The sequence below is a fragment of the Blennius ocellaris genome (genome assembly GCF_963422515.1).
Source record: "Blennius ocellaris genome assembly, chromosome: 15".
Taxonomy (NCBI): domain Eukaryota; kingdom Metazoa; phylum Chordata; class Actinopteri; order Blenniiformes; family Blenniidae; genus Blennius; species Blennius ocellaris.
Window position 1 is genome coordinate 19,683,664 of NC_137664.1, and position 24,872 is coordinate 19,708,535.

The 24,872-nt window shown below is 45.8% G+C and overlaps 2 protein-coding genes across 2 annotated transcripts; both read right to left on the reverse strand.

Moving 5' to 3' along the window:
* Positions 1 to 3,823: 3,823 nt before the first annotated feature.
* LOC308140267 (uncharacterized protein) lies at positions 3,824 to 12,627 on the reverse strand (the record flags this gene model as incomplete). Its single annotated transcript, XM_080509952.1, has 5 exons — positions 12,443 to 12,627; positions 9,766 to 10,059; positions 8,478 to 9,105; positions 3,913 to 4,030; positions 3,824 to 3,850 (listed from the first exon to the last, which is right to left on the reverse strand). Exons 1-5 carry the CDS (start codon positions 12,612 to 12,614, stop codon positions 3,824 to 3,826), a joined length of 1,239 nt encoding a protein of 412 aa, XP_080366078.1. The 5' UTR covers positions 12,615 to 12,627.
* Positions 12,628 to 17,338: 4,711 nt separating this feature from the next.
* Positions 17,339 to 24,373, reverse strand: LOC308140268 (uncharacterized protein; the record flags this gene model as incomplete). Its single annotated transcript, XM_080509953.1, has 5 exons — positions 17,339 to 17,343; positions 20,346 to 20,428; positions 21,116 to 21,293; positions 21,953 to 22,246; positions 24,202 to 24,373. 5 exons carry the CDS (start codon positions 24,371 to 24,373, stop codon positions 17,339 to 17,341), a joined length of 732 nt encoding a protein of 243 aa, XP_080366079.1.
* Positions 24,374 to 24,872: the final 499 nt, after the last annotated feature.

Below are 24,872 nucleotides of genomic sequence, written 5' to 3' on the forward strand. Positions count from 1 at the left end.
ATAAACGCACAGATATAACATCTGTCATGCAGCTGAGTGTGGTAATCCGCTATTTCAGTGTTAAACTGAACACAATTGTGTCACCTTTCTTTGGAGAGAGTGAGTTTGGGATGGTGAAACAGCAGAGATTATAGCTTCCACTTTGACCAGCTTACGACAGAGCATTGGGCTGGACATCACATTGGATCACGTACAGATGGCTGCTTGACTGCCATTTACTGCAAACAAAAATCAATATTTCGAGATGTATTTACAGTTATGAATAGGGCTCTCATTTACATGGTTGGGCAGGTTCAGCTGTTGGGATTTTTTGGGGGTTAGTACCATAAAAGCTGAACAAACCACAGTAAATTCAGCATGTCAGCTCAGACGAGAGTCAATAAATCACTTCTTCCATTTGCAAACAGCACAAACACCGTTTACTCTGTTTCTCACACACATGCTTTTTAATGCTGAAGGTTTCTGCTTGAAAATCACTCCTGTGATTTCACTTTGAACAAGAGTTTGGTAAAAGTTGGCACAATATTCAGAGATCCAGACTCCTGGCATCAACAATTCTTTAATGAAAAGGTCTTCAACACACGAACGGCTTTCTTTGTCAAAGTAATAGCTGTCGTATGATCAGCAGGACTCATTTCGTGTTTGGACAGTTTCTTTAGTCTACAGCATACTAAATTAAAGCTATTATATATTATTTCTAATTAAAAAAAAGCTATTTGATTATGAAAAAGCCATGTATATCTCAAACCAAATGTTGTAGTCTGATCAGCAGGAGATAAATGAAGGCTGCAGTGAGTTTTGTGACACTGTAGTGAACACCGGTGACGATATTCGATATTGGTGTTGTAATTTGCAGACGGTCCCTGAGCGCTGCTATTATAGAGCTGCTGCACATAGAGATCTATGTTATTTCTGTAGCTCCAAAGACAGATGCTTTTGGTAAAAAGAATGAGTTTGTAGCATATTTTCTACCTCACAACGATCGTACAGAGGCTCCGTTTGTGTGTTGATGTTTCATTAAAGAGTTGTTGATGCCGGAAGTCCGGATCTATGAATATCGTGCCAACTTTACCAAAGTGAGCTGCAGCTGCAGCCTCGTGTCTGTCTGCGAGCTCCAAAAGAAATGTAACGATCCTCCACCAGTCACATCCATGTGCTCATCCAGACGTTTCCATACCTGCTCTGTGGAACTTGATTTGAGGTTTTCGGGCTATTCGAAACAGTTTTCCCTGACGAACAATCTCCTCCTCGAACTGGACGATAGTTTGTTGAAACACGGAGAATATTTCTCCAGCAGCAGCAGCGAGTCGTTCGTTGATAAACTCTCTCAAGGTCTGAGTTGAACTCATTGTTTCTCCAGGAGATGAAATATTTCCTCTTGTGAAACACGAAAACACAGAGAAGGAGCTTCTCTTCTTCTTCTTTGGAAAAGGCGGACGAGACGTAACTCTGGCGTGTTATTCTTCTTCTTCTGTTTGATTTTACCCGAAGTTTACATCGGGCAACACGTATGTTGTATTACCGCCATCTACTGGTTTCACATCTCTATATCAAGTCCCACCGCTCTATATTTTCCACAACAGCCCCGTTGCTTTTAGGAATCTGCTTAAACATTTCCTGCCCCTTCCACTTTCTCCCCACACCAGTATCTCCTTCACTCCTCCTCTTTCCATTCCTTCTCTCCTCAGTTCCTCCATCATATTCCTTCTTTCTACCCCATGCTTCCTGCAGGTCACCAGCACAGACTCCATCGTTTCCGGTACTGGACATAAGCTGCAACTGCCTGTTGGATGTTTCCCCATTTTGTATTTATTGCTGTTCAGATATGTGTGCCCAATTCTTAATCTAGTATATATGGTCTCCTCTTCCCTACTGCCTCCTCCACTCCTCATACCTCCCACTGTATTTTGAACATTGAACAGATGTCTTCCTCTTTTCTCCTTGTCCCATTGTTGTTGCCGTTTTTTTTTTGTTTTTTTTTGTGCTTCTCTCCTCGCCCCATCATCGGCAAACAGCGATCTTCCCAGGTCTCTTGGCACTTTCCAGAATTTGTACTTTATGTTAATTATTGGTACTTGATATACTGAGAATCAACATTTTGTAAGTTATCGTTGATTCATGCATGTCATTATAACCACTGTTCACTGTTTCACATCTGCAAGGCCACGAGTCTTTGTATTACTGAAACTGTACCGCTGTGAGACTCTTCAAGGTCTCTGGCCTCTGGGCCGGGGGACATCTTATCTGAGATTCCTGCTTCGACTGTGTGAACCACATAGAAGAGGACACACACACACACACACACACACACACACACACACACACACACACACACACACACACACACACACACACACACACACACACACACACACACACACACACACACACACACACACACACACACACACACACACACACACACACACACACACACACACAGACTTTGGAACCAGTGTGAACCTGCTTTGTTGTATCTGTGTATGAAAATGTAACCGCCTCTTGTAACTTTGAATAAAACTGGGCAGCGAAATGAAGATCTTTGCAGATCGATGAACTCCAGCTCCTGAGGTGAATTCATTTCTCTGTCCTTGTACAAGCTCACTTATTGTTTTGACTCTTTATTGCTCTCGATACTGGGGTTGTTTCTAACACAGATACTGGATGTTGATGCAATGGGTCGGTAGTCTGCTGGATTACTGCCATCCTTCCCAGGCTTTCTTATTGGGATTATTACCACTTCCTTCTAACTCTCTGGTAACTTCCCTTCCTCCCACACTTTGTTAAATAAACCCAACAACTTCTTCTGACCCTCCTCACCTTAATGTTTTAACATTGAGTAACACACCCCGTCCTTCCCTGGTGATGATCTCTTCGTTTTCCCAAGAGCCATATTTAACTCCTCCATATTAAAGGAGATATTATACTCCTCCTCATCGTTCATCTTCCTCTGGAAAGCTCCTTGGTTTCCTTCCTTGGTCTCCTCCCTCCCTCTTCTCACCTCCTCAGACAATTTTCCAGAGCTATGTATTGATACAAATGTTTTTACCATTACATTAGCTTTTTCCTTATCCGTCATCCGTCACTGCAACGTCTCCTCCATCATTCAACACCAGATAATTCCACTCCCTCCTATCTCCCCCATCTTTCTTTTCATTCCCCACATCTCTCCTTCCTGTGTTGTACTCCCAATTGAGTTGCAGTAATTCCTCCAATATGCCCTTTTTGTTTATCTTTTTACTCTCCTCACCTCTGCTTGAGCCTGTTGATATTGGAAGCTGTGTATTCTTTTAACTATCCTAAATGCCTTATTACTTTTCTTCACTGCATGTTTATACCTATCATCCCACCAAGGTACTAACTTTCTCTCCCCTTTACCCTTCCTTTTAGGAATATTCTCTTCCACTGCGAGTAATCTGGCTTTTTTGATCTCACTATCCGACATCATAATATCTAGATCACTCCCTAACTGATTTAGGTCCAGTCTGTCTTTTCAATCATCCATTTGACGTCCCTCTCTCCTCTAGTCTCTGACACATCCATGTCAATCTTACCAGTCACCAGGTAGTGATCACTTCTTATCGTTCCCTTCCTGCACACTATCCAATTACATATTGTTGCCAATCCACTGGTCACCAATGTTAGGTCGAGTACTGACTCCCTTCCTGTAACCACATCAATCCTGATTTTACTTCCATCATTCAAATATACCTCCCCCTTGAACTGCTACCTCATCGTGGTGGGGGAGTTTGAGCACCCGAATTATCCTCGGAGCAATGACCCCAGTAGGGTCTCCCAAGGCAAACAGGTCCAAGGCGACGGGTCAGACCAAAATCAGTTCAAAACACCCCTATGAACACACACAAGAGGAGAGCAGAGACGTCGCCCGGTTTGGTGCAGCCGGGGCCTCACCCTGGAACCAGGCCGGTGTCGAGGCTCGTATGTGAGCGCCTGGTAGCCGGATTCTTGTCCGCGGGACCCGGCCGGGCTCAGTCCGAAGGGACGACACGGGCCCCTCCTCCTCATCCTCCTGTGAGCCCACCACCCACAGAGGCTGCCATAGGGGTCGGGTGCAATGTGGATTGAGTGGCAGTCAACGGCACGGGCCTCAATGACCTGATCCCCGGACACAGAATCTAGTTTTCGGGACATGGAATGTGACCTCGCTGGGGGGGAAGGAGCCCGAGCTTGTGCGGGAGACTGAGAGATACCGTCTAGATATAGTCGCGCTCACCTCCACTCACAGCTTGGACTCTGGAACCCAGCTCCTGGACAGGGGCTGGATACTCCACTTCTCTGGAGTTGCCCGCAGTGAAAGGCGGTGGGCTGGCGTGGGCTTGCTTATTGCCCCACAGCTCAGCCGCCATGTGTTGGAGTTCACCCCGGTGAATGAGAGGGTTGCATCCCTACGCCTTCAAGTAGGGGACAGGTCCCTGACTGTTGTCTTGGCCAATGCACCGAACAGCAGTTCAGAGTACCCAACTTTCTTGGAGTCCCTGGGAGGGGTGCTGGATAGTGCTCCAATTGGGGACTCCATTGTTCTCCTGGGGGACTTCAACGCCCACGTGGGCAATGACAGAGAGACTTGGAAGGGGGTGAATGGGAGGAACGGCCTCCCCGATCTGATCCCAAGCGATGTTCTGTTATTGGACTTCTGTGCCAGTCACAGTTTGTCCATAATGGACACCGTGTTTGAGCTCAGGGGTGTCCAGAAGTGCACGTGGCACCAGGACACCCTAGGCCGGAGGTCGATGATAGACTTTGTGGTCGTGTCATCTGATCTCCAGCCGCGTGTCTTGGACATTCGGGTAAAGGGAGGGGCAGAGCTGTCAACTGATCACCACTTGGTGGTGAGTTGGATGCGCTGGACAGGGAGGAGGCTGGACAGACTCGGCAGGCCCAAACGTGTTATGAGGGACTGCTGGGAACACCTGGCCAAGCCCTCCATCCGCGCAGTTTTCAACTCCCACCCCCAGGAGAGCTTCTCACAGATCCCGAAGGAGGCTGGAGACATTGAGTCCGAGTGGACCATGTTCTCCACTTCCATTGTCGAAGCTGCGGCTCGGAGCTGTGGCCGCAGGGTCTCTGGCACCTGTCGTGGCGGCAACGCCCGAACCCGGTGGTGGAAACCGGAAGTAAGGGATGCTGTCAAGCTGAAGGAGTCCTATCGGGCACCGCTAGCTCATAGGACTCCCAAGGCAGTCGACAGGTACCGGCAGTCCAAGCGAGCCGCAGCCCGCGCTGTGGTGGAAACAAAAACTTGGGCCTGGGAGGAGTTCGGAGAGGCCATAGAGGAGGACTTTCGGTCGGCCCCGAGGAAATTCTGGCAAACCGTCCGGCGCCTTAGGCGGGGGAAGCAGTTCTCCACCAACACTGATTATAGTGGATGTGGGGAGCTGTTGATCTCAACTGGGGATGTCGTTGGGCGGTGGAAGGAATACTTCGAGGACCTCCTCAATCCCACCACCATGTCTTCCGTTGAGGAAGCAGAGGCTGGGTTCTCAGAGGTGGACTTGTCCATTACCCAAGCTGAAGTCACCAAGGTTGTTGCGAAGCTCCTCGGTGGTAAGGCACCGGGAGTGGATGAGATTCGCCCAGAGTTCCTTAAGTCTCTGGATGTGCAGGGACTGTCATGGCTGACTCGTCTCTGCAACATCGTGTGGCGGGCGGGGACAGTACCTATGGACTGGCAGACTGGGGTGGTGGTCCCTCTCTTCAAGAAGAGGGATCGGAGGGTGTGTTCCAACTACAGAGGGATCACACTCCTCAGCCTCTCCGGGAAAGTCTATTCCAGGGTACTGGAGAGGAGGGTCCGGCCGTTAGTCGAACGGATGGATGGATGGATTCAGACATACCCGATTACCCTCCTCTAACAAGTCCTCTATTACCTGCTCATTGTTATCCACCCTCTCACTCCCCCACAATGTGTTGTGAGCATTAAAATCCCCACACCAAATGACATTCCTTTCGCCGCGTCCCTCCTTCAAGCTCATTTAACTGTAGTTTTTTTACATGGTTATAATAATTAATAACAATGACCTTCTTATTATTCCCCCATGTTTCTGTTATAATATACTCCTGTTCTTTCCCCACACCCAACACCCTGTAAGGAATCCCCTGTTGAAAAAACGTGCCACACCCTCCCCCGGCCCCAGGGTTCGAATTACAACGTGGCTTTTGGGGGAGCCCTATTTTCCGATCAGACCTCTCAAGTTTGTAGAATAGGTATGCGTGAGTGTTTTTAGCGCTCCCCCTAAATTTTTAAAATTAGGCTTTCAGGGGAGCCCAGCTCCCCATAGCTCCCCCGTAATTCGAACTCTGCCCGGCCCCCTCTCTTCTGTCCCTTCTCTCAAAGACATATTCATGAATCACAAAATCTAGATTAGGCTTCAGCCAAGTCTCCTGTATGCATATGTTTTCTTCCCTTCCCTTGTTGTTATGAACTGCTTGAAAGCCTGCCCATTTGCTATTAAGCTCCTTGCATTCCATTGCAGAATCAGTATTATTAATATTATCACCCACATACTGACTCCTGGCTGTGGACTCCTCTGGCGTATGGCTGCCATCTGCTGGTTTTCAGACCAATCCCATTGCGAGTCCTCTATATTTTACTGTACAGCCCGTGGATTAACACCAGAAACTATAAGGGCACTGAAATATGTGTATTATATTTTACTGATAGCAAGTATGTTATATCATGTGTATGCAGCAAGCTATGTCTTTGGTATTTACTATTATCAGTGCCACATGCTACATTTTGTTAAATTGGTTTTATTTTATTTTTAATTCAGGCGCTGATCACAGGGGAAAAAAATATGGGAGACGTGCATCTAATGTTGGGCAAACCTGTTGTTATAGTCATTATTGTTTGTCTTTGTTTCTATCATGAATACTTTTATAATTATTAAGATTGTTATTGCAAGTGCAGATATTTGTGTGCAAGATTTTCTTTTTTTTTAAAACTTTTTATTCAATTATTTAATTTAATTTATATATTTCACCTTTCAGCAATCTTTCATTCGGGCCAAGTGTAAATGACACGTACACTAAAGTGTGATCAACATGCATAATCTGCGTTCTTGTTTTTCAAATAAAAAGTTCAATAACAAAAACTAAGAAGCAAACAGTGATTATCAAAACCAGTTGGATTTATATCAACATTCTAGTTCCATTTCCTCACAGTTCACATCTGCCCATTCAAGATTTTTAATGTCACATTATTCAAAACAAATAATAAAATACAAACCACAAATACAAATACAAATCAAAGTTATTTAAATCTTCACATTTTTGAAATCCAGAAACCAAGAATTTCCCTGAAGCAGAGCGTCAAACTGTGTTTCACATTCAGACAGTCCGGGACTCGGTTCACTTGAGGGGGGAACGCCTTTCTCCCTACTTCTTCCTCAGTGCTCCACGTCTGCCCACAAGATATTTTCCAACTTTTTCTTTCAGCAGTTGGCTTTGTTTCTTTATTCCCCAGAATACATTGCTCACGACACCACGTCCTCTCGCCCCGCCCGCGAGAACGATCATTTGCGACTCGCGATTTTGGGCTCAAGCTGGAATTCCCGAATGAGAACTCCCGTCGAGACGTTCATGACTTCCTCTGTTTGTGAGCTTTCACGTGGCGCGAGAAAGTATCACGTCTACCGAACCTATTCCCACATATTTCACAACTATACGGCTTCTCACCCGTGTGAGTTCTCATGTGGACCAACAACTGACTCTTTGTACTGAAACATTTCCCACATGTTTCACAAGGATAAGGCTTCTCACCCATGTGAGTTCTCGTGTGGCGTAACAAACTACTTGGTCGACTGAAGCGTCTCCCACATGTTTCACATGAATACGGCTTCTCACCCGTGTGAGTTCTCATGTGGTCAAACAAACTACTTGGTCGACTGAAGCGTCTCCCACATGTTTCACATGAATACGGCTTCTCACCCGTGTGAGTTCTCATGTGGCGTAACAATTGACTATGCACACTGAAACTTTTCCCACATGTTCCACATGAATACGGCTTCTCACCCGTGTGAGTTCTCATGTGGTAGACAAAAGCAGACCAAGCACTGAAGATTCTCCCACATGTTCCACATGAATACGGCTTCTCACCCATGTGAGTTCTCGTGTGGTAGATAAAAGCAGACTGAGCACTGAAGCTTCTCCCACATGTTTCACATGAATATGGCTTCTCACCCGTGTGAGTTCTCATGTGGCGTAACAAATGACTTGGTTGAGGGAACCTTTTATCACATGTTCCACATGAATAAGGCTTCTCACCTGTGTGAGTTCTCATGTGGGCCGACAAATGACTGTTCTGACTGTAACTTTTCCCACATGTTTCACATGAATACGGCTTCTCACCTGTGTGAGTTCTCATGTGGCGTAACAATTGACTCTGCACACTGAACCTTTTCCCACATGTTCCACATGAATACGGCTTCTCACCTGTGTGAGTTCTTATGTGGCGTAACAAATGACTTGGATGATGGAACCTTTTATCACATGTTCCACAAGCATACGGCTTCACACGTGTGTGAGTGCCTCTGTGGAAACACAATTGCCTCCGTTGGGTGTGACGTTCACCGCAGAGTTTACAAACTGTCTTCTTCTTATCAGTGACAGTTCCTAAGCTCCGACATAATTTTGGTTTTTTAGGACCAATTCCACCACGTGTTTCCTGATAAAGAAGCTTTTCACCTTCAGCCTGTTTCTCTGACACAGGAACCTCGTCCACACGGTCACCGAGAACTATGCTGAATTTTTTCAGTTCTGCATTTATAGTGGATTCTGTTTCAAGATGTTTGTTCACATCGTGAACTTCAGAGTCCTGAGAGAGGAACTGTTCAGTGTCCGGTGCTACGGATTCACTCAGGGAACTTTGCTCCTCAATAGAAGGAACCCTAAAGGAACCACCTTCAGACTTCAGTAGAAGCTGCTCTCCCTCCTGGCTGCTACCGACTTCCTCTCGTTCTTCTTTAAACTGCAGAAGTCCTGGTTCTTCTGGTTCCACTTTGATCTGCAGAGGTTCTGGTTTTATACAGTAGTTTATTTCCCGTATCAAGAGCTGCTCCTCTCTACGGTCATGGAGCTGGTGGAGTTCTGGAAGGACAAAAAAAAGTACAAAATAGTAGGTTCGTTGCATTACTTCTACTGTTCCACTTAAAAGAAACTAAACTGACTCAAGCAGTTCAATTGAAAACTGTAATGTGAGCACTTTGAACAACGTTCATGGATGGAATTACTGTGAAGGTTTCCAGTCTGTGCGACCAACTGTAAGCTTTGGTAAGAAGAAAAGCCTTGAATCTGTCCTGAAAAGCAGAGACCATGTCAGCCTCCCTCACTGAAACTGGGAGCTGATTCCACAGTCCATTCAGTCTTACTATATCTTGAGATACTTTCTCAGATGTTTCGGGGGCAATTATAATAACTTCTGTTTTGTCAGAGTTCAAAAGCAGAAAATAATTAGAGTTGAATGTACATTGATAAAGTTCTGCGACAATTTACAGTTGAGAGGGAATGTTTGCTTAGCGAAGGGAGATGTTTACAGAAGTGTAATGTTGTGATGTTGCTGTGATTACGCTACAGTAGAGAGTGGAGAAGAAGAGTGAGTGTATTTAGAGTTACATTAAAGATTAAAGATACTAAAAACACGACAGACACAAATCCTGCTTCTGTCTGCGATGGATAAACCAAACACAGTCAGAACCATGGAGATCCTCCACCAGTCACATTCATCCGTTCATTCACACTGTTCCATACCTGTTCTGTGTAACTTGATTTGAGGTTTCCAGATGATTTCCAGCAGCTTGTGCTGACGATCAATCTCCTCCTCGTACTGGACGATGGTTGGTTCAAACAGGGTGAATATTTCTCCAGCAGCAGCAGTTAGTCGCTGGGTGGTCAAGTCTCTCACGGCGTCGAGGGAATCGACACTTTCGCCATCAGCAACAGTCACTTCAACGACATCCTCCTCTTTAATGTGTGGAGCTTCATGTTCCTCCTGCTGCAGGCTGGAGCTCGTCTTCTGGTGACCGACGTGTCGCTGTGAACTCTCTGGAGGGAAACAAGACAAAAGGCCACTGATGTGATGGATGTGAATATTTTCAGTGATGGATGGATGAGACAGGACAGGTAATCTGTTGCAGATCTGGCAAAAATGCTCCTTGTCAACCAACCAGCAGTAACGTCGACATTCAGTGAGGTTTGCACCGCCCCTCCTTTCACTTTGGACTTTTCCCGTCACCATAGCAACCTCTGAGCCTCATTCTCCAAGTTAAAACTCATTAAAAACCACTTGAGGAGCTCAGTGGGACAGGAGACACTGAGTGGACTTGTCATGTTGTCCATAGAGAATGAGAGAGCAAAGAAAATGGACATACAGAGCATCGTGGACGAGTTTGTGGAGCACAAGGCTCGTCGTACGTCCTTCAAATAGTGGTGAGTAGGCCTGTAGTACTTAAAGGTATACAGGAGGATTTTCAGGAATTTTAGGAAAGAACCGCCCTCTCCACCGTTTGAAAAAAATGCGCATGCGCAACGCTGTACCTGCTCCCGAGACGGAACGCCTACTAAAACGCGTGCGAGAGACATGCACGAGCCCAGTTCTCCTCGTGCACGCTCTGTTTACAAGTCACAAGTCGGCATCGCTCACATAAGCTCACTTTACAAGAAGATTTGCACCAGAGGGGGTGAAACTGTGTAAAAATGTCCGAGAATAATGCGTCGGGTCGGCCACCGGCATGATGAGAACCGTGTGGAGTGAGCTGCGCGCAGGGACGAGCACGTACGACGGGCGTACGTCATATATCACCACAATGATTGACAATTGGGAGGACCAGTTATTTTGATGATCCACCCGGAAGAAGAAAATCCTCTACTATACCTTTAATAGTTAAAATAGTTAAAGTGGCTGTCAAAATGATGTGGTCGTTGTCCGTGGTGCTGAACTGCTTTCAATTTGTCTTGTTTTATTATTTAGGGGCCATGAAGCCTCATGTTTTTGTTGTTCTCTTGGTTTATTATACTTCATGTCCGTTTAATGGACTTCAAAATGACGTCCTTGCTCTCCGTGGTGCAGAAGCTTTAAGCCCCGCCCCCACCATGTGTGTGTTGTAGAATGACGTTATGATGAGCTTTATTATTTGGGTTTAAAGGACTCGGTCATGTGCCCCGTCTCCGATTTGTTCTGTTGGTGTGTCTCATGCATGTTCAGAGACCTGCTGAGTGGAATTGGATTTTCTCAATATTCTCTTGTTATAGATAAACGCACAGATATAACATCTGTCATGCAGCTGAGTGTGGTAATCCGCTATTTCAGTGTTAAACTGAACACAATTGTGTCACCTTTCTTTGGAGAGAGTGAGTTTGGGATGGTGAAACAGCAGAGATTATAGCTTCCACTTTGACCAGCTTACGACAGAGCATTGGGCTGGACATCACATTGGATCACGTACAGATGGCTGCTTGACTGCCATTTACTGCAAACAAAAATCAATATTTCGAGATGTATTTACAGTTATGAATAGGGCTCTCATTTACATGGTGGGGCAGGTTCAGCTGTTGGGATTTTTTGGGGGTTAGTACCATAAAAGCTGAACAAACCACAGTAAATTCAGCATGTCAGCTCAGACGAGAGTCAATAAATCACTTCTTCCATTTGCAAACAGCACAAACACCGTTTACTCTGTTTCTCACACACATGCTTTTTAATGCTGAAGGTTTCTGCTTGAAAATCACTCCTGTGATTTCACTTTGAACAAGAGTTTGGTAAAAGTTGGCACAATATTCAGAGATCCAGACTCCTGGCATCAACAATTCTTTAATGAAAAGGTCTTCAACACACGAACGGCTTTCTTTGTCAAAGTAATAGCTGTCGTATGATCAGCAGGACTAATTTTGCGTTTGGACAGTTTCTTTAGTCTACAGCATATTAAATTAAAGCTATTATATATTATTTCTAATTAAAAAAAAGCTATTTGATTATGAAAAAGCCATGTATATCTCAAACCAAATGTTGTAGTCTGATCAGCAGGAGATAAATGAAGGCTGCAGTGAGTTTTGTGACACTGTAGTGAACACCGGTGACGATATTCGATATTGGTGTTGTAATTTGCAGACGGTCCCTGAGCGCTGCTATTATAGAGCTGCTGCACATAGAGATCAATGTTATTTCTGTCGCTCCAAAGACAGATGCTTTTGGTAAAAAGAATGAGTTTGTAGCATATTTTCTACCTCACAACGATCGTACAGAGGTTCCGTTTGTGTGTTGATGTTTCATTAAAGAGTTGTTGATGCCGGAAGTCCGGATCTATGAATATCGTGCCAACTTTACCAAAGTGAGCTGCAGCTGCAGCCTCGTTTCTGTCTGCGAGCTCCAAAAGAAATATAACGATCCTCCACCAGTCACATCCATGTGCTCATCCAGACGTTTCCATACCTGCTCTGTGGAACTTGATTTGAGGTTTTCGGGCTATTCGAAACAGTTTTCCCTGACGAACAATCTCCTCCTCGAACTGGACGATAGTTTGTTGAAACACGGAGAATATTTCTCCAGCAGCAGCAGCGAGTCGTTCGTTGATAAACTCTCTCAAGGTCTGAGTTGAACTCATTGTTTCTCCAGGAGATGAAATATTTCCTCTTGTGAAACACGAAAACACAGAGAAGGAGCTTCTCTTCTTCTTCTTTGGATAAGGCGGACGAGACGTAACTCTGGCGTGTTATTCTTCTTCTTCTGTTTGGTTTTACCGGACGTTTACATCCACGTATGTTGTATTACCGCCATCTACTGGTTTCACATCTCTATATCAAGTCCCACCGCTCTATATTTTCCACAACAGCCCCGTTGCTTTTAGGAATCTGCTTAAACATTTCCTGCCCCTTCCACTTTCTCCCCACACCAGTATCTCCTTCACTCCTCCTCTTTCCATTCCTTCTCTCCTCAGTTCCTCCATCATATTCCTTCTTTCTACCCCATGCTTCCTGCAGGTCACCAGCACAGACTCCATCGTTTCCGGTACTGGACATAAGCTGCAACTGCCTGTTGGATGTTTCCCCATTTTGTATTTATTGCTGTTCAGATATGTGTGCCCAATTCTTAATCTAGTATATATGGTCTCCTCTTCCCTACTGCCTCCTCCACTCCTCATACCTCCCACTGTATTTTGAATATTGAACAGATGTCTTCCTCTTTTCTCCTTGTCCCATTGTTGTTGCCGTTTTTTTTGGGGGTTTTTTTGTGCTTCTCTCCTCGCCCCATCATCGGCAAACAGCGATCTTCCCAGGTCTCTTGGCACTTTCCAGAATTCGTACTTTATGTTATTTATTGGTACTTGATATACTGAGAATCAACATTTTGTAAGTTATCGTTGATTCATGCATGTCATTATAACCACTGTTCACTGTTTCACATCTGCAAGGCCACGAGTCTTTGTATTACTGAAACTGTACCGCTGTGAGACTCTTCAAGGTCTCTGGCCTCTGGGCCGGGGGACATCTTATCTGAGATTCCTGCTTCGACTGTGTGAACCACATAGAAGAGGAGACACACACACACACACACACACACACACACACACACACACACACACACACACACACACACACACACACACACACACACACACACACACACACACACACACACACACACACACACACACACACACACACACACACACACACACACAGGCCTGGGAACCAGTGTGAACCTGCTTTGTTGTATCTGTGTATGAAAATGTAACCGCCTCCTGTAACTTTGAATAAAACTGGGCAGCGAAATGAAGATCTTTGCAGATCGATGAACTCCAGCTCCTGAGGTGAATTCATTTCTCTGTCCTTGTACCAGCTCACTTATTGTTTTGACTCTTTATTGCTCTCGATACTGGGGTTGTCTCTCTTCTCTCATTCTTGCAGGTTTTTTACCTAACACAGATACTGGATGTTAATGCAATGGGTCGGTAGTCTGCTGGATTACTGCCATCCTTCCCAGGCTTTCTTATTGGGATTATTACCACTTCATTCTAACTCTCTGGTAACTTCCCTTCCTCCCACACTTTGTTAAATAAACCTAACAACTTCTTCTGACCCTCCTCACCTTAATGTTTTAACATTGAGTAACACACCCCGTCCTTCCCTGGTGATGATCTCTTTGTTTTCCCAAGAGCCATATTTAACTCCTCCATATTAAAGGAGATATAATACTCCTCCTCATCGTTCATCTTCCTCTGGAAAGCTCCTTGGTTTCCTTTCTTGGTCTCTTCCCTCCCTCTTCTCACCTCCTCAGACAATTTTCCAGAGCTATGTATTGATACAAATGTTTTTACCATTACATTAGCTTTTTCCTTATCCGTCATCCGTCACTGCAACGTCTCCTCCATCATTCAACACCAGATAGTTCTACTCCCTCCTATCTCCCCCCATCTTTCTTTTCATTCCCCACATCTCTCCTTCCTGTGTTGCACTCCCAATTGAGTTACAGTAATTCCTCCAATATGCCCTTTTTGTTTATCTTTTTACTCTCCTCACCTCTGCTTGAGCCTGTTGATATTGGAAGCTGTGTGTTCTTTTAACTATCTTAAATGCCTTAATACTTTTCTTCACTGCATCTTTACACCTATCATCCCACCAAGGTACTAACTTCCTCTTCCCTTTACCCTTCCTTTTAGGAATGGTCTCTTCCACTGCGAGTAATCTGGCTTTTTTGATCTCACTATCCGACGTCATAATATCTAGATCACTCCCTAACTGATTTAGGTCCAGTCTGTCTTTTCAATCATCCATTTGACGTCCCTCTCGCCTCTAGTCTCTGACACATCCATGTCAATCTTACCAGTCACCAGGTAGTGATCACTTCCTATCGTTCCCTTCCTGCCAACTGTCCAATTACATATTGTTGCCAATCCACTGGTCACCAATGTTAGGTCGAGTACTGACTCCCTTCCTGTAACCACATCAATCCTGGTTTTACTTCCATCATTCAGATATACCTCCCCTTGAACTGCTACCTTATCGTGGTGGGGGAGTTTGAGCACCCGAATGATCCTCGGAGCTATGTTGTCGGGGGTCTTTATACCCCCAGTAGGGTCTCCCAAGGCAAACAGGTCCAAGGCGACGGGTCAGACCAAAAACAGTTCAAAACACCGCTATGAACACACACAAGAGGAGAGCAGAGACGTCGCCCGGTTTGGTGCAGCTGGGGCCACACCCTGGAGCCAGGCCCGGGGTCGAGGTTCGTATGTGAGTGCCTGGTGGCTGGGTTCTTGCCCGCAGGACCCAGCTGGGCTCAGCCCGAAGGGACGAAGCAGGCCCCTCCTCCTCATCCTCCTGTGAGCCCACCAGCCACAGAGGCTGCCATAGGGGTCGGGTGCAATGTGGATTGGGTGGCAGTCGATGGCACGGGCCTCAATGATCCCCAGACACAGAATCTAGTTTTCGGGACATGGAATGTGACCTCGCTGGGGGCGAAGGAGCCCGAGCTTGTGCGGGAGGCTGAGAGATACCGTCGGGCTCACCTCCACTCACAGCTTGGACTCTGGAACCCAGCTCCTGGACAGGGGCTGGATACTCCACTTCTCTGGAGTTTCCTGCAGTGTAAGGTGGCGGGCTGGAGTGGGCTTGCTTATTGCCCCACAGTTCAGCCGCCATGTGTTGGAGTTCACCCCGGTGAATGAGAGGGTTGCATCCCTACGCCTTCAAGGTGCAGGAGAAGTCCAGCGGTCGTACTGCTCACTACAAACTCACCTCCACCGTCATGCTGTGGCTCCAGACAACCAAGACCGGCTCCGGCATCATGAACCTCGGTGGCAGCCTCACAAGACAGATGGAAAAAGACGAGATGGTCGGATAGTCTTTTCCTCACATCGCCAACATCGGCCGCCTTGTTGAAGATATGGAGAACAAGATCCGCTCCACACTGAATGAAATCTACTTTGGGAAGACCAAGCACATCGTTAACGGCCTAAGGAGTGTTCAGACTCTGGCCGACAAGTCTACAACAGTCAGAGACAGGTCTCTGACTGTTGTCTTGGCCTATGCACCGAACAGCAGTTCAGAGTATCCAACTTTCAAGGATTCAAGGATTCAGGGATTCTTTATTGTCATATCAGAAAATGATGCGAAATTTGGACTCAGGTCCCGGTAAGCCAAGTAATAAAAATATATATAAAAGGAGTGTAAAAATATATACAGGAGCGTAAAAAATATATACAAGGGATAAAGTGAGGAAGTGGTGGTGAATGAAGTGTAAAGTGTTTGTAGTGCAGGAAGATGAGGGAGTCTACGGAACATGGCTCGAGTTCACTAGTCTCACAGCTTCAAGGAAGAAGCTGTTCCTGAGCCTGGTGGTTTGGCTCCTAATGCTCCTCAGCCGCTTTCCTGAGGGGAGGGGCTGAAACAGTCCATGTGCTGGGTGGGTGGAGTCCTTCATGATGCGGAGAGCCCTCACCCTGCATCGTGCTGTGTAGAGGTCTGAGGTGGTGGGGAGGCCGCTCCCGACAGTCCTCTGAGCGGCCTTTACCACCCTCTGCAGAGCCTTCCTCTCAGCGGCGGTGCATCCACCATGCCACACAGTGATGCAGCTGCAGAGGACACTCTCCACCGCACAGTGGTAGAAGCTCCTCAGGACGGAGCTTCCCAGACCTGCTTTCCGCAGCTTCCTGAGGAAGTAGAGACTTCTTGGAGTCCCTGGGAGGGGTGCTGGATAGTGCTCCAACTGGGGACTCCATTGTTCTCCTGGGGGACTTCAACGCCCACGTGGGCAATGACAGCGAGAACTGGAAGGGGGTGAATGGGAGGAACGGCCTCCCCGATCTGATCCCGAGCGATGTTCTGTTATTGGACTTCTGTGCCAGTCACAGTTTGTCCATAATGGACACCATGTTTGAGCACAGGGGTGTCCATTAGTGCACGTGGCACCAGGACACCCTAGGCCGGAGGTCAATGATAGACTTTGTGGTCGTGTCATCTGATCTCCAGCCGCGTGTCTTGGACATTCGGGTAAAGGGAGGGGCAGAGCTGTCAACTGATCACCACTTGGTGGGGAGTTGGATGCGCTGGACAGGGAGGAGGCCGGACAGACTCGGCAGGCCCAAACGTGCTATGAGGGTCTGTTGGGAACATCTGGCCGAGCCCTTCGTCCACGCAGTTTTCAAATCCCACCTCCGGGAGAGCTTCTCACAGATCCCGAAGGAGGCTGGAGACATTGAGTCCGAGTGGACCATGTTCTCCACTTCCATTGTTGAAGCTGCGGCTCGGAGCTGTGGCCGCAGGGTCTCTGGCACCTGTCGTGGCAGCAACGCCCGAACCCGGTGGTGGAAACCGGAAGTAAGGGATGCTGTCAAGCTGAAGGAGTCCAATCGGGCACCGTTAGCTCATAGGACTCCCAAGGCAGTCGACAGGTACCGGCAGGCCAAGCGAGCCGCAGCCCGGGCTGTGGTGGAAGCAAAAACTCGGGTCTGGGAGGAGTTCGGAGAGGCCATGGATGAGGACTTTCGGTCGGCCCCGCAGAAATTCTGGCAAACCGTCCGGCGCCTTAGGCGGGGGAAGCAGTTCTCCACCAACACTGTTTATAGTGGATGTGGGGAGCTGTTGATCTCAACTGGGGATGTCGTCGGGTGGTGAAAGGAATACTTCCTCAATCCCACCACCACGTCTTCCATTGAGGAAGTAGAGGCTGGGTTCTCAGAGGTGGACTCGTCCATTACCCAAGCTGAAGTCACCAAGGTTGTTGCGAAGCTCCTCGGTGGTGTTGGGACCATTATGTCCTCATATGGATCACTATTTATGTTTTGGTTGGCTATCGATAATGATTAATAATTATCAAAGATAGTTATTAATAATGTTGAAATTTAATCTGATCTGCATCAGATACCTCGGAGCACCACCTGTCGTAACAGGAAATGATAGCCAATTCAGTTATATCAGTCTCATAAGATATACTAAACAGTTAATCAGGAATTTGAATTAATAGTTAAATTAATTACAATTACCAGAATTAACAGTCAAGGTTGAAGGATTTTGGAGTTCTTGACACAGAAGAGGTCGACATTTCATTCACCTTTGTGCACATTAATAAAACAGCAAGCATGATTCCAAAAATATATTTATTAACAATGAAAACAAATAAAACACAGATTCTAACTACCTATATACAGCTGGGTGTGTGTAGGTGTGTGTGTGTGTGTGTGTGTGTGTGTGTGTGTGTGTGTGTGTGTGTGTGTGTGTGTGTGGAGAGAGAAAGTTGGAGGGAGTGTGTGTGTGTGTGAGACGTGTGATGGAACTACAAAACAAGAAGGCGGATCACAAGAAACTACATTCCAAATGGAGGTTGTCAGAGAACAGGAGGTCTGTCCTTTACAGCTCGGCCATGTGCTGATAGCAAAAGAACAATAGAAGCTAGCCGTAGCATCTGCTTCTGTGTGTCTCTGCTAAAGGACCATTTCTAGAATGAGTTTATGTGACTGCGATTTGTCTTGTAAAATGTCAGGAGTCGTCAGATGGTGTTCAGTTACTGTGTGATGTTGTCTTTGATGTGATATGTGTAGGATTGTGAGTTAACAAGTTAGTAAAGCAAAGATTAGCATGCAGACCCTGTGTCTGTGGCAGAGCTAACAGTGGTTTACAGGTTGATAACTGCTCCTAATATCATTATCATCAGAACGCGATCACTGTAACAGAATCAACACATCTTCATGAAAGTTAAACAGTTCTATGCATAGCATCAGGTTTAACTAATCTCGAGTAATGCCCAGTTGTTACCACTTCCTTGGAAGAGTTCGGTTGTTGTCCTGCTGGAGGGAAGCTGGTGTCTTCTCCTGTAGTTAGCACCTCCTGCTAACTGTGGTTTGCTGGTTCTGCAGGCTGAGGAGAAGAAGATGGAGTTGATGTTTCAGGAGCTGTCCTTTACAGCTCCGGGTTGTCCCTTTGTTCAGACTGAGGATCTGGTCGCTCAGGTCTGTGATGGTTTCCTGCTTGTTCAGGAATAACACAAAGAAGTTCTGTGAGGGTCCCTGGTCCTGTCCTGGAGGAACCGGTTGGTTTCCCTGGAGATCAGACTCTGGGTGCTGGTCTCTGGATCAGGGGAAGGTCTGACCCTCGTGGTCGGGTCAGCAGATGAGTTGAGGAGTGGAGGCCTCTGGTTGCCGGCCTCTCGTGTTAGCTGTGTGCTAACACTGCATGAGCTGCTCTGCAGCAACCCACCTCCTTGGAGTTTGCTTTGCAAGAGTCTCTCGAGTGGAGGCTGGGTGAAAGCCTTTTGTCCACGTGTGACTTCAGAGGTGTCGAAGCCTGAGAGCTTCAACCAATCAGTGATTATCAAAACCAGTTGGATTTATATCAACATTCTAGTTCCATTTCCTCACAGTTCACATCTGCCCATTCAAGATTTTTAATGTCACATTATTCAAAACAAATAAAAAAATACAAACCACAAATACAAATACAAATACGAATCAAAGTTATTTAAATCTTCACATTTTCGAAAACCAGAAACCAAGAATTTCCCTGAAGCAGAGCATCAAACTGTGTTTCACATTCAGACAGTCCGGGACTCGGTTCACTTGAGGGGGGGGACGCCTTTCTCCCTACTTCTTCCTCAGTGCTCCACGTCTGCCCACAAGATATTTTCCAACTTTTTCTTTCAGCAGTTGGCTTTGTTTCTTTATTCCCCAGAATGCATTGCTCACGACACCACGTCCTCTCGCCCCGCCCGCGAGAACGATCATTTGCGACTCGCGATTTTGGGCTCAAGCTGGAATTCCCGAATGAGAACTCCCGTCAAGACGTTCATGACTTCCTCTCTTGGTGAGCTTTCATGTGGTGCGAGAAAGTATCATGTCTACCGTACCTTTTCCCACATATTTCACAACAATACGGCTTCTCACCCGTGTGAATTCTCATGTGGTCAAACAAACGACTTGGTAGACTGAAGCGTCTCCCACATGTTTCACAAGGATAAGGCTTCTTACCCATGTGAGTTCTCATGTGGCGTGACAATCGACTCTGCACACTGAAACTTTTCCCACATGTTCCACATGAATAAGGCTTCTCACACGTGCGACTTCTCATGTGGTTGTTATAAGCAGACCGAGAACTTAAGCTTCTCCCACATGTTCCACATGAATAAGGCTTCTCACCCGTGTGAGTTCTCATGTGGTAGACAAAAGCAGGCCGAGAACTGAAGCTTCTCCCACATGTTCCACATGAATATGGCTTCTCACCTGTGTGAGTTCTCATGTGGACTAACAAATAACTTGGTCGACTGAACCTTTTATCACATGTTCCACAAGCATGCGGCTTCACACGTGTGTGAGTGCCTCTGTGGATCAACAATTGCCTCTGCACACTGAAACTTTTCCCACATGTTCCACATGAATACGGCTTCTCACCCGTGTGAGTTCTCATGTGGGCCGACAAATGACTGTACTGACTGAAACTTTTCCCACATGTTTCACATAAATACGGCTTCTCACCTGTGTGAGTTCTCATGTGGCGTAACAAATTACTTGGTTGAGGGAACCTTTTACCACATGTTTCACATGAATACGGCTTCTCACCTGTGTGAGTTCTCATGTGGACTAACAATTGACTTGGTTGAGGGAACCTTTTATCACATGTTCCACAAGCATACGGCTTCACACGTGTGTGAGTTCTCATGTGGCGTAACAAATTACTTGGTTGAGGGAACCTTTTATCACATGTTCCACAAGCATATGGCTTCACACGTGTGTGAGTGCCTCTGTGGATACACAATTGCCTCCGTTGGGTGTGACGTTCACCGCAGAGTTTACAAACTGTCTTCTTCTTATCAGTGACAGTTCCTAAGCTCTGACATAATTTAGGTTTTTTAGGACCAATTCCACCACGTGTTTCCTGATAAAGAAGCTTTTCACCTTCAGCCTGTTTCTCTGACACAGGAACCTCGTCCACACGGTCACCGAGAACTATGCTGAATTTTTTCAGTTCTGCATTTATAGCTGATTCTGTGTCAAGATGTTTGTTCACATCGTGAACTTCAGAGTCCTGAGAGAGGAACTGTTCAGTGTCCGGTGCTACGGATTCACTCAGGGAACTTTGCTCCTCAATAGAAGGAACCCTAAAGGAACCACCTTCAGACTTCAGTAGAAGCTGCTCTCCCTCCTGGCTGCTACCGACTTCCTCTCGTTCTTCTTTAAACTGCAGAAGTCCTGGTTCTTCTGGTTCCACTTTGATCTGCAGAGGTTCTGGTTTTATACAGTAGTTTATTTCCCGTATCAAGAGCTGCTCCTCCCTACGGTCATGGAGCTGGTGGAGTTCTGGAAGGACAAAAAAAGTACAAAATAGTAGGTTCGTTGCATTACTTCTACTGTTCCAGTTAAAAGAAACTAAACTGGCTCAAGCAGTTCAATTGAAAACTGTAATGTGAGCACTTTGAACAACGTTCATGGATGGAATTACTGTGAAGGTTTCCAGTCTGTGCGACCAACTGTAAGCTTTGGTAAGAAGAAAAGCCTTGAATCTGGCCTTAAAAGCAGAGACCATGTCAGCCTCCCTCACTGAAACTGGGAGCTGATTCCACAGTCCATTCAGTCTTACTATATCTTGAGATACTTTCTCAGATGTTTCGGGGACAAATATAATAACTTCTGTTTTGTCAGAGTTCAAAAGCAGAAAATAATTAGAGTTGAATGTACATTGATAAAGTTCTGCGACAATTTACAGTTGAGAGGGAATGTTTGCTTAGCGAAGGGAGATGTTTACAGAAGTGTAATGTTGTGATGTTGCTGTGATTACGCTACAGTAGAGAGTGGAGAAGAAGAGTGAGTGTATTTAGAGTTACATTAAAGATTAAAGATACTAAAAACACGACAGACACAAATCCTGCTTCTGTCTGCGATGGATAAACCAAACACAGTCAGAACCATGGAGATCCTCCACCAGTCACATTCATCCGTTCATTCACACTGTTCCATACCTGTTCTGTGTAACTTGATTTGAGGTTTCCAGATGATTTCCAGCAGCTTGTGCTGACGATCAATCTCCTCCTCGTACTGGACGATGGTTGGTTCAAACAGGGTGAATATTTCTCCAGCAGCAGCAGTTAGTCGCTGGGTGGTCAAGTCTCTCACGGCGTCGAGGGAATCGACACTTTCGCCATCAGCAACAGTCACTTCAACGACATCCTCCTCTTTAATGTGTGGAGCTTCATGTTCCTCCTGCTGCAGGCTGGAGCTCGTCTTCTGGTGACCGACGTGTCGCTGTGAACTCTCTGGAGGGAAACAAGACAAAAGGCCACTGATGTGATGGATGTGAATATTTTCAGTGATGGATGGATGAGACAGGACAGGTAATCTGTTGCAGATCTGGCAAAAATGCTCCGTGTCAACCAGCCAGCAGTAACGTCGACATTCAGTGAGGTTTGCACCGCCCCTCCTTTCACTTTGGACTTTTCCCGTCACCATAGCAACCTCTGAGCCTCATTCTCCAAGTTAAAACTCATTAAAAACCACTTGAGGAGCTCAGTGGGACAGGAGACACTGAGTGGACTTGTCATGTTGTCCATAGAGAATGAGAGAGCAAAGAAAATGGACATCCAGAGCATCGTGGACGAGTTTGTGGAGCACAAAGCTCGTCGTACGTCCTTCAAATAGTGGTGAGTAGGCCTGTAGTACTTAATAGTTAAAATAGTCAAAGTGGCTGTCAAAATTATGTGTTCGTTGTCCGTGGTGCTGAACTGCTTTCAATTTGTCTTGTTTTGTTTTTTAGGGGCCACGAAGCCTCATGTTTTTGTTGTTCTCTTGGTTTATTATACTTCACGTCCGTTTAATGGACTTCAAAATGACGTCCTTGCTCTCCGTGGTGCAGAAGCTTTAAGCCCCGCCCCCACCATGTGTGTGTTGTAGAATGACGTTATGATGAGCTTTATTATTTGGGTTTAAAGGACTCGGTCATGTGCCCCGTCTCCGATTTGTTCTGTTGGTGTGTCTCATGCATGTTCAGAGACCTGCTGAGTGGAATTGGATTTTCTCAATATTCTCTTGTTATAGATAAACGCACAGATATAACATCTGTCATGCAGCTGAGTGTGGTAATCCGCTATTTCAGTGTTAAACTGAACACAATTGTGTCACCTTTCTTTGGAGAGAGTGAGTTTGGGATGGTGAAACAGCAGAGATTATAGCTTCCACTTTGACCAGCTTACGACAGAGCATTGGGCTGGACATCACATTGGATCACGTACAGATGGCTGCTTGACTGCCATTTACTGCAAACAAAAATCAATATTTCGAGATGTATTTACAGTTATGAATAGGGCTCTCATTTACATGGTTGGGCAGGTTCAGCTGTTGGGATTTTTTGGGGGTTAGTACCATAAAAGCTGAACAAACCACAGTAAATTCAGCATGTCAGCTCAGACGAGAGTCAATAAATCACTTCTTCCATTTGCAAACAGCACAAACACCGTTTACTCTGTTTCTCACACACATGCTTTTTAATGCTGAAGGTTTCTGCTTGAAAATCACTCCTGTGATTTCACTTTGAACAAGAGTTTGGTAAAAGTTGGCACAATATTCAGAGATCCAGACTCCTGGCATCAACAATTCTTTAATGAAAAGGTCTTCAACACACGAACGGCTTTCTTTGTCAAAGTAATAGCTGTCGTATGATCAGCAGGACTCATTTCGTGTTTGGACAGTTTCTTTAGTCTACAGCATACTAAATTAAAGCTATTATATATTATTTCTAATTAAAAAAAAGCTATTTGATTATGAAAAAGCCATGTATATCTCAAACCAAATGTTGTAGTCTGATCAGCAGGAGATAAATGAAGGCTGCAGTGAGTTTTGTGACACTGTAGTGAACACCGGTGACGATATTCGATATTGGTGTTGTAATTTGCAGACGGTCCCTGAGCGCTGCTATTATAGAGCTGCTGCACATAGAGATCTATGTTATTTCTGTAGCTCCAAAGACAGATGCTTTTGGTAAAAAGAATGAGTTTGTAGCATATTTTCTACCTCACAACGATCGTACAGAGGCTCCGTTTGTGTGTTGATGTTTCATTAAAGAGTTGTTGATGCCGGAAGTCCGGATCTATGAATATCGTGCCAACTTTACCAAAGTGAGCTGCAGCTGCAGCCTCGTGTCTGTCTGCGAGCTCCAAAAGAAATGTAACGATCCTCCACCAGTCACATCCATGTGCTCATCCAGACGTTTCCATACCTGCTCTGTGGAACTTGATTTGAGGTTTTCGGGCTATTCGAAACAGTTTTCCCTGACGAACAATCTCCTCCTCGAACTGGACGATAGTTTGTTGAAACACGGAGAATATTTCTCCAGCAGCAGCAGCGAGTCGTTCGTTGATAAACTCTCTCAAGGTCTGAGTTGAACTCATTGTTTCTCCAGGAGATGAAATATTTCCTCTTGTGAAACACGAAAACACAGAGAAGGAGCTTCTCTTCTTCTTCTTTGGAAAAGGCGGACGAGACGTAACTCTGGCGTGTTTCCATTCCTTCTCTCCTCAGTTCCTCCATCATATTCCTTCTTTCTACCCCATGCTTCCTGCAGGTCACCAGCACAGACTCCATCGTTTCCGGTACTGGACATAAGCTGCAACTGCCTGTTGGATGTTTCCCCATTTTGTATTTATTGCTGTTCAGATATGTGTGCCCAATTCTTAATCTAGTATATATGGTCTCCTCTTCCCTACTGCCTCCTCCACTCCTCATACCTCCCACTGTATTTTGAACATTGAACAGATGTCTTCCTCTTTTCTCCTTGTCCCATTGTTGTTGCCGTTTTTTTTTTGTTTTTTTTTGTGCTTCTCTCCTCGCCCCATCATCGGCAAACAGCGATCTTCCCAGGTCTCTTGGCACTTTCCAGAATTTGTACTT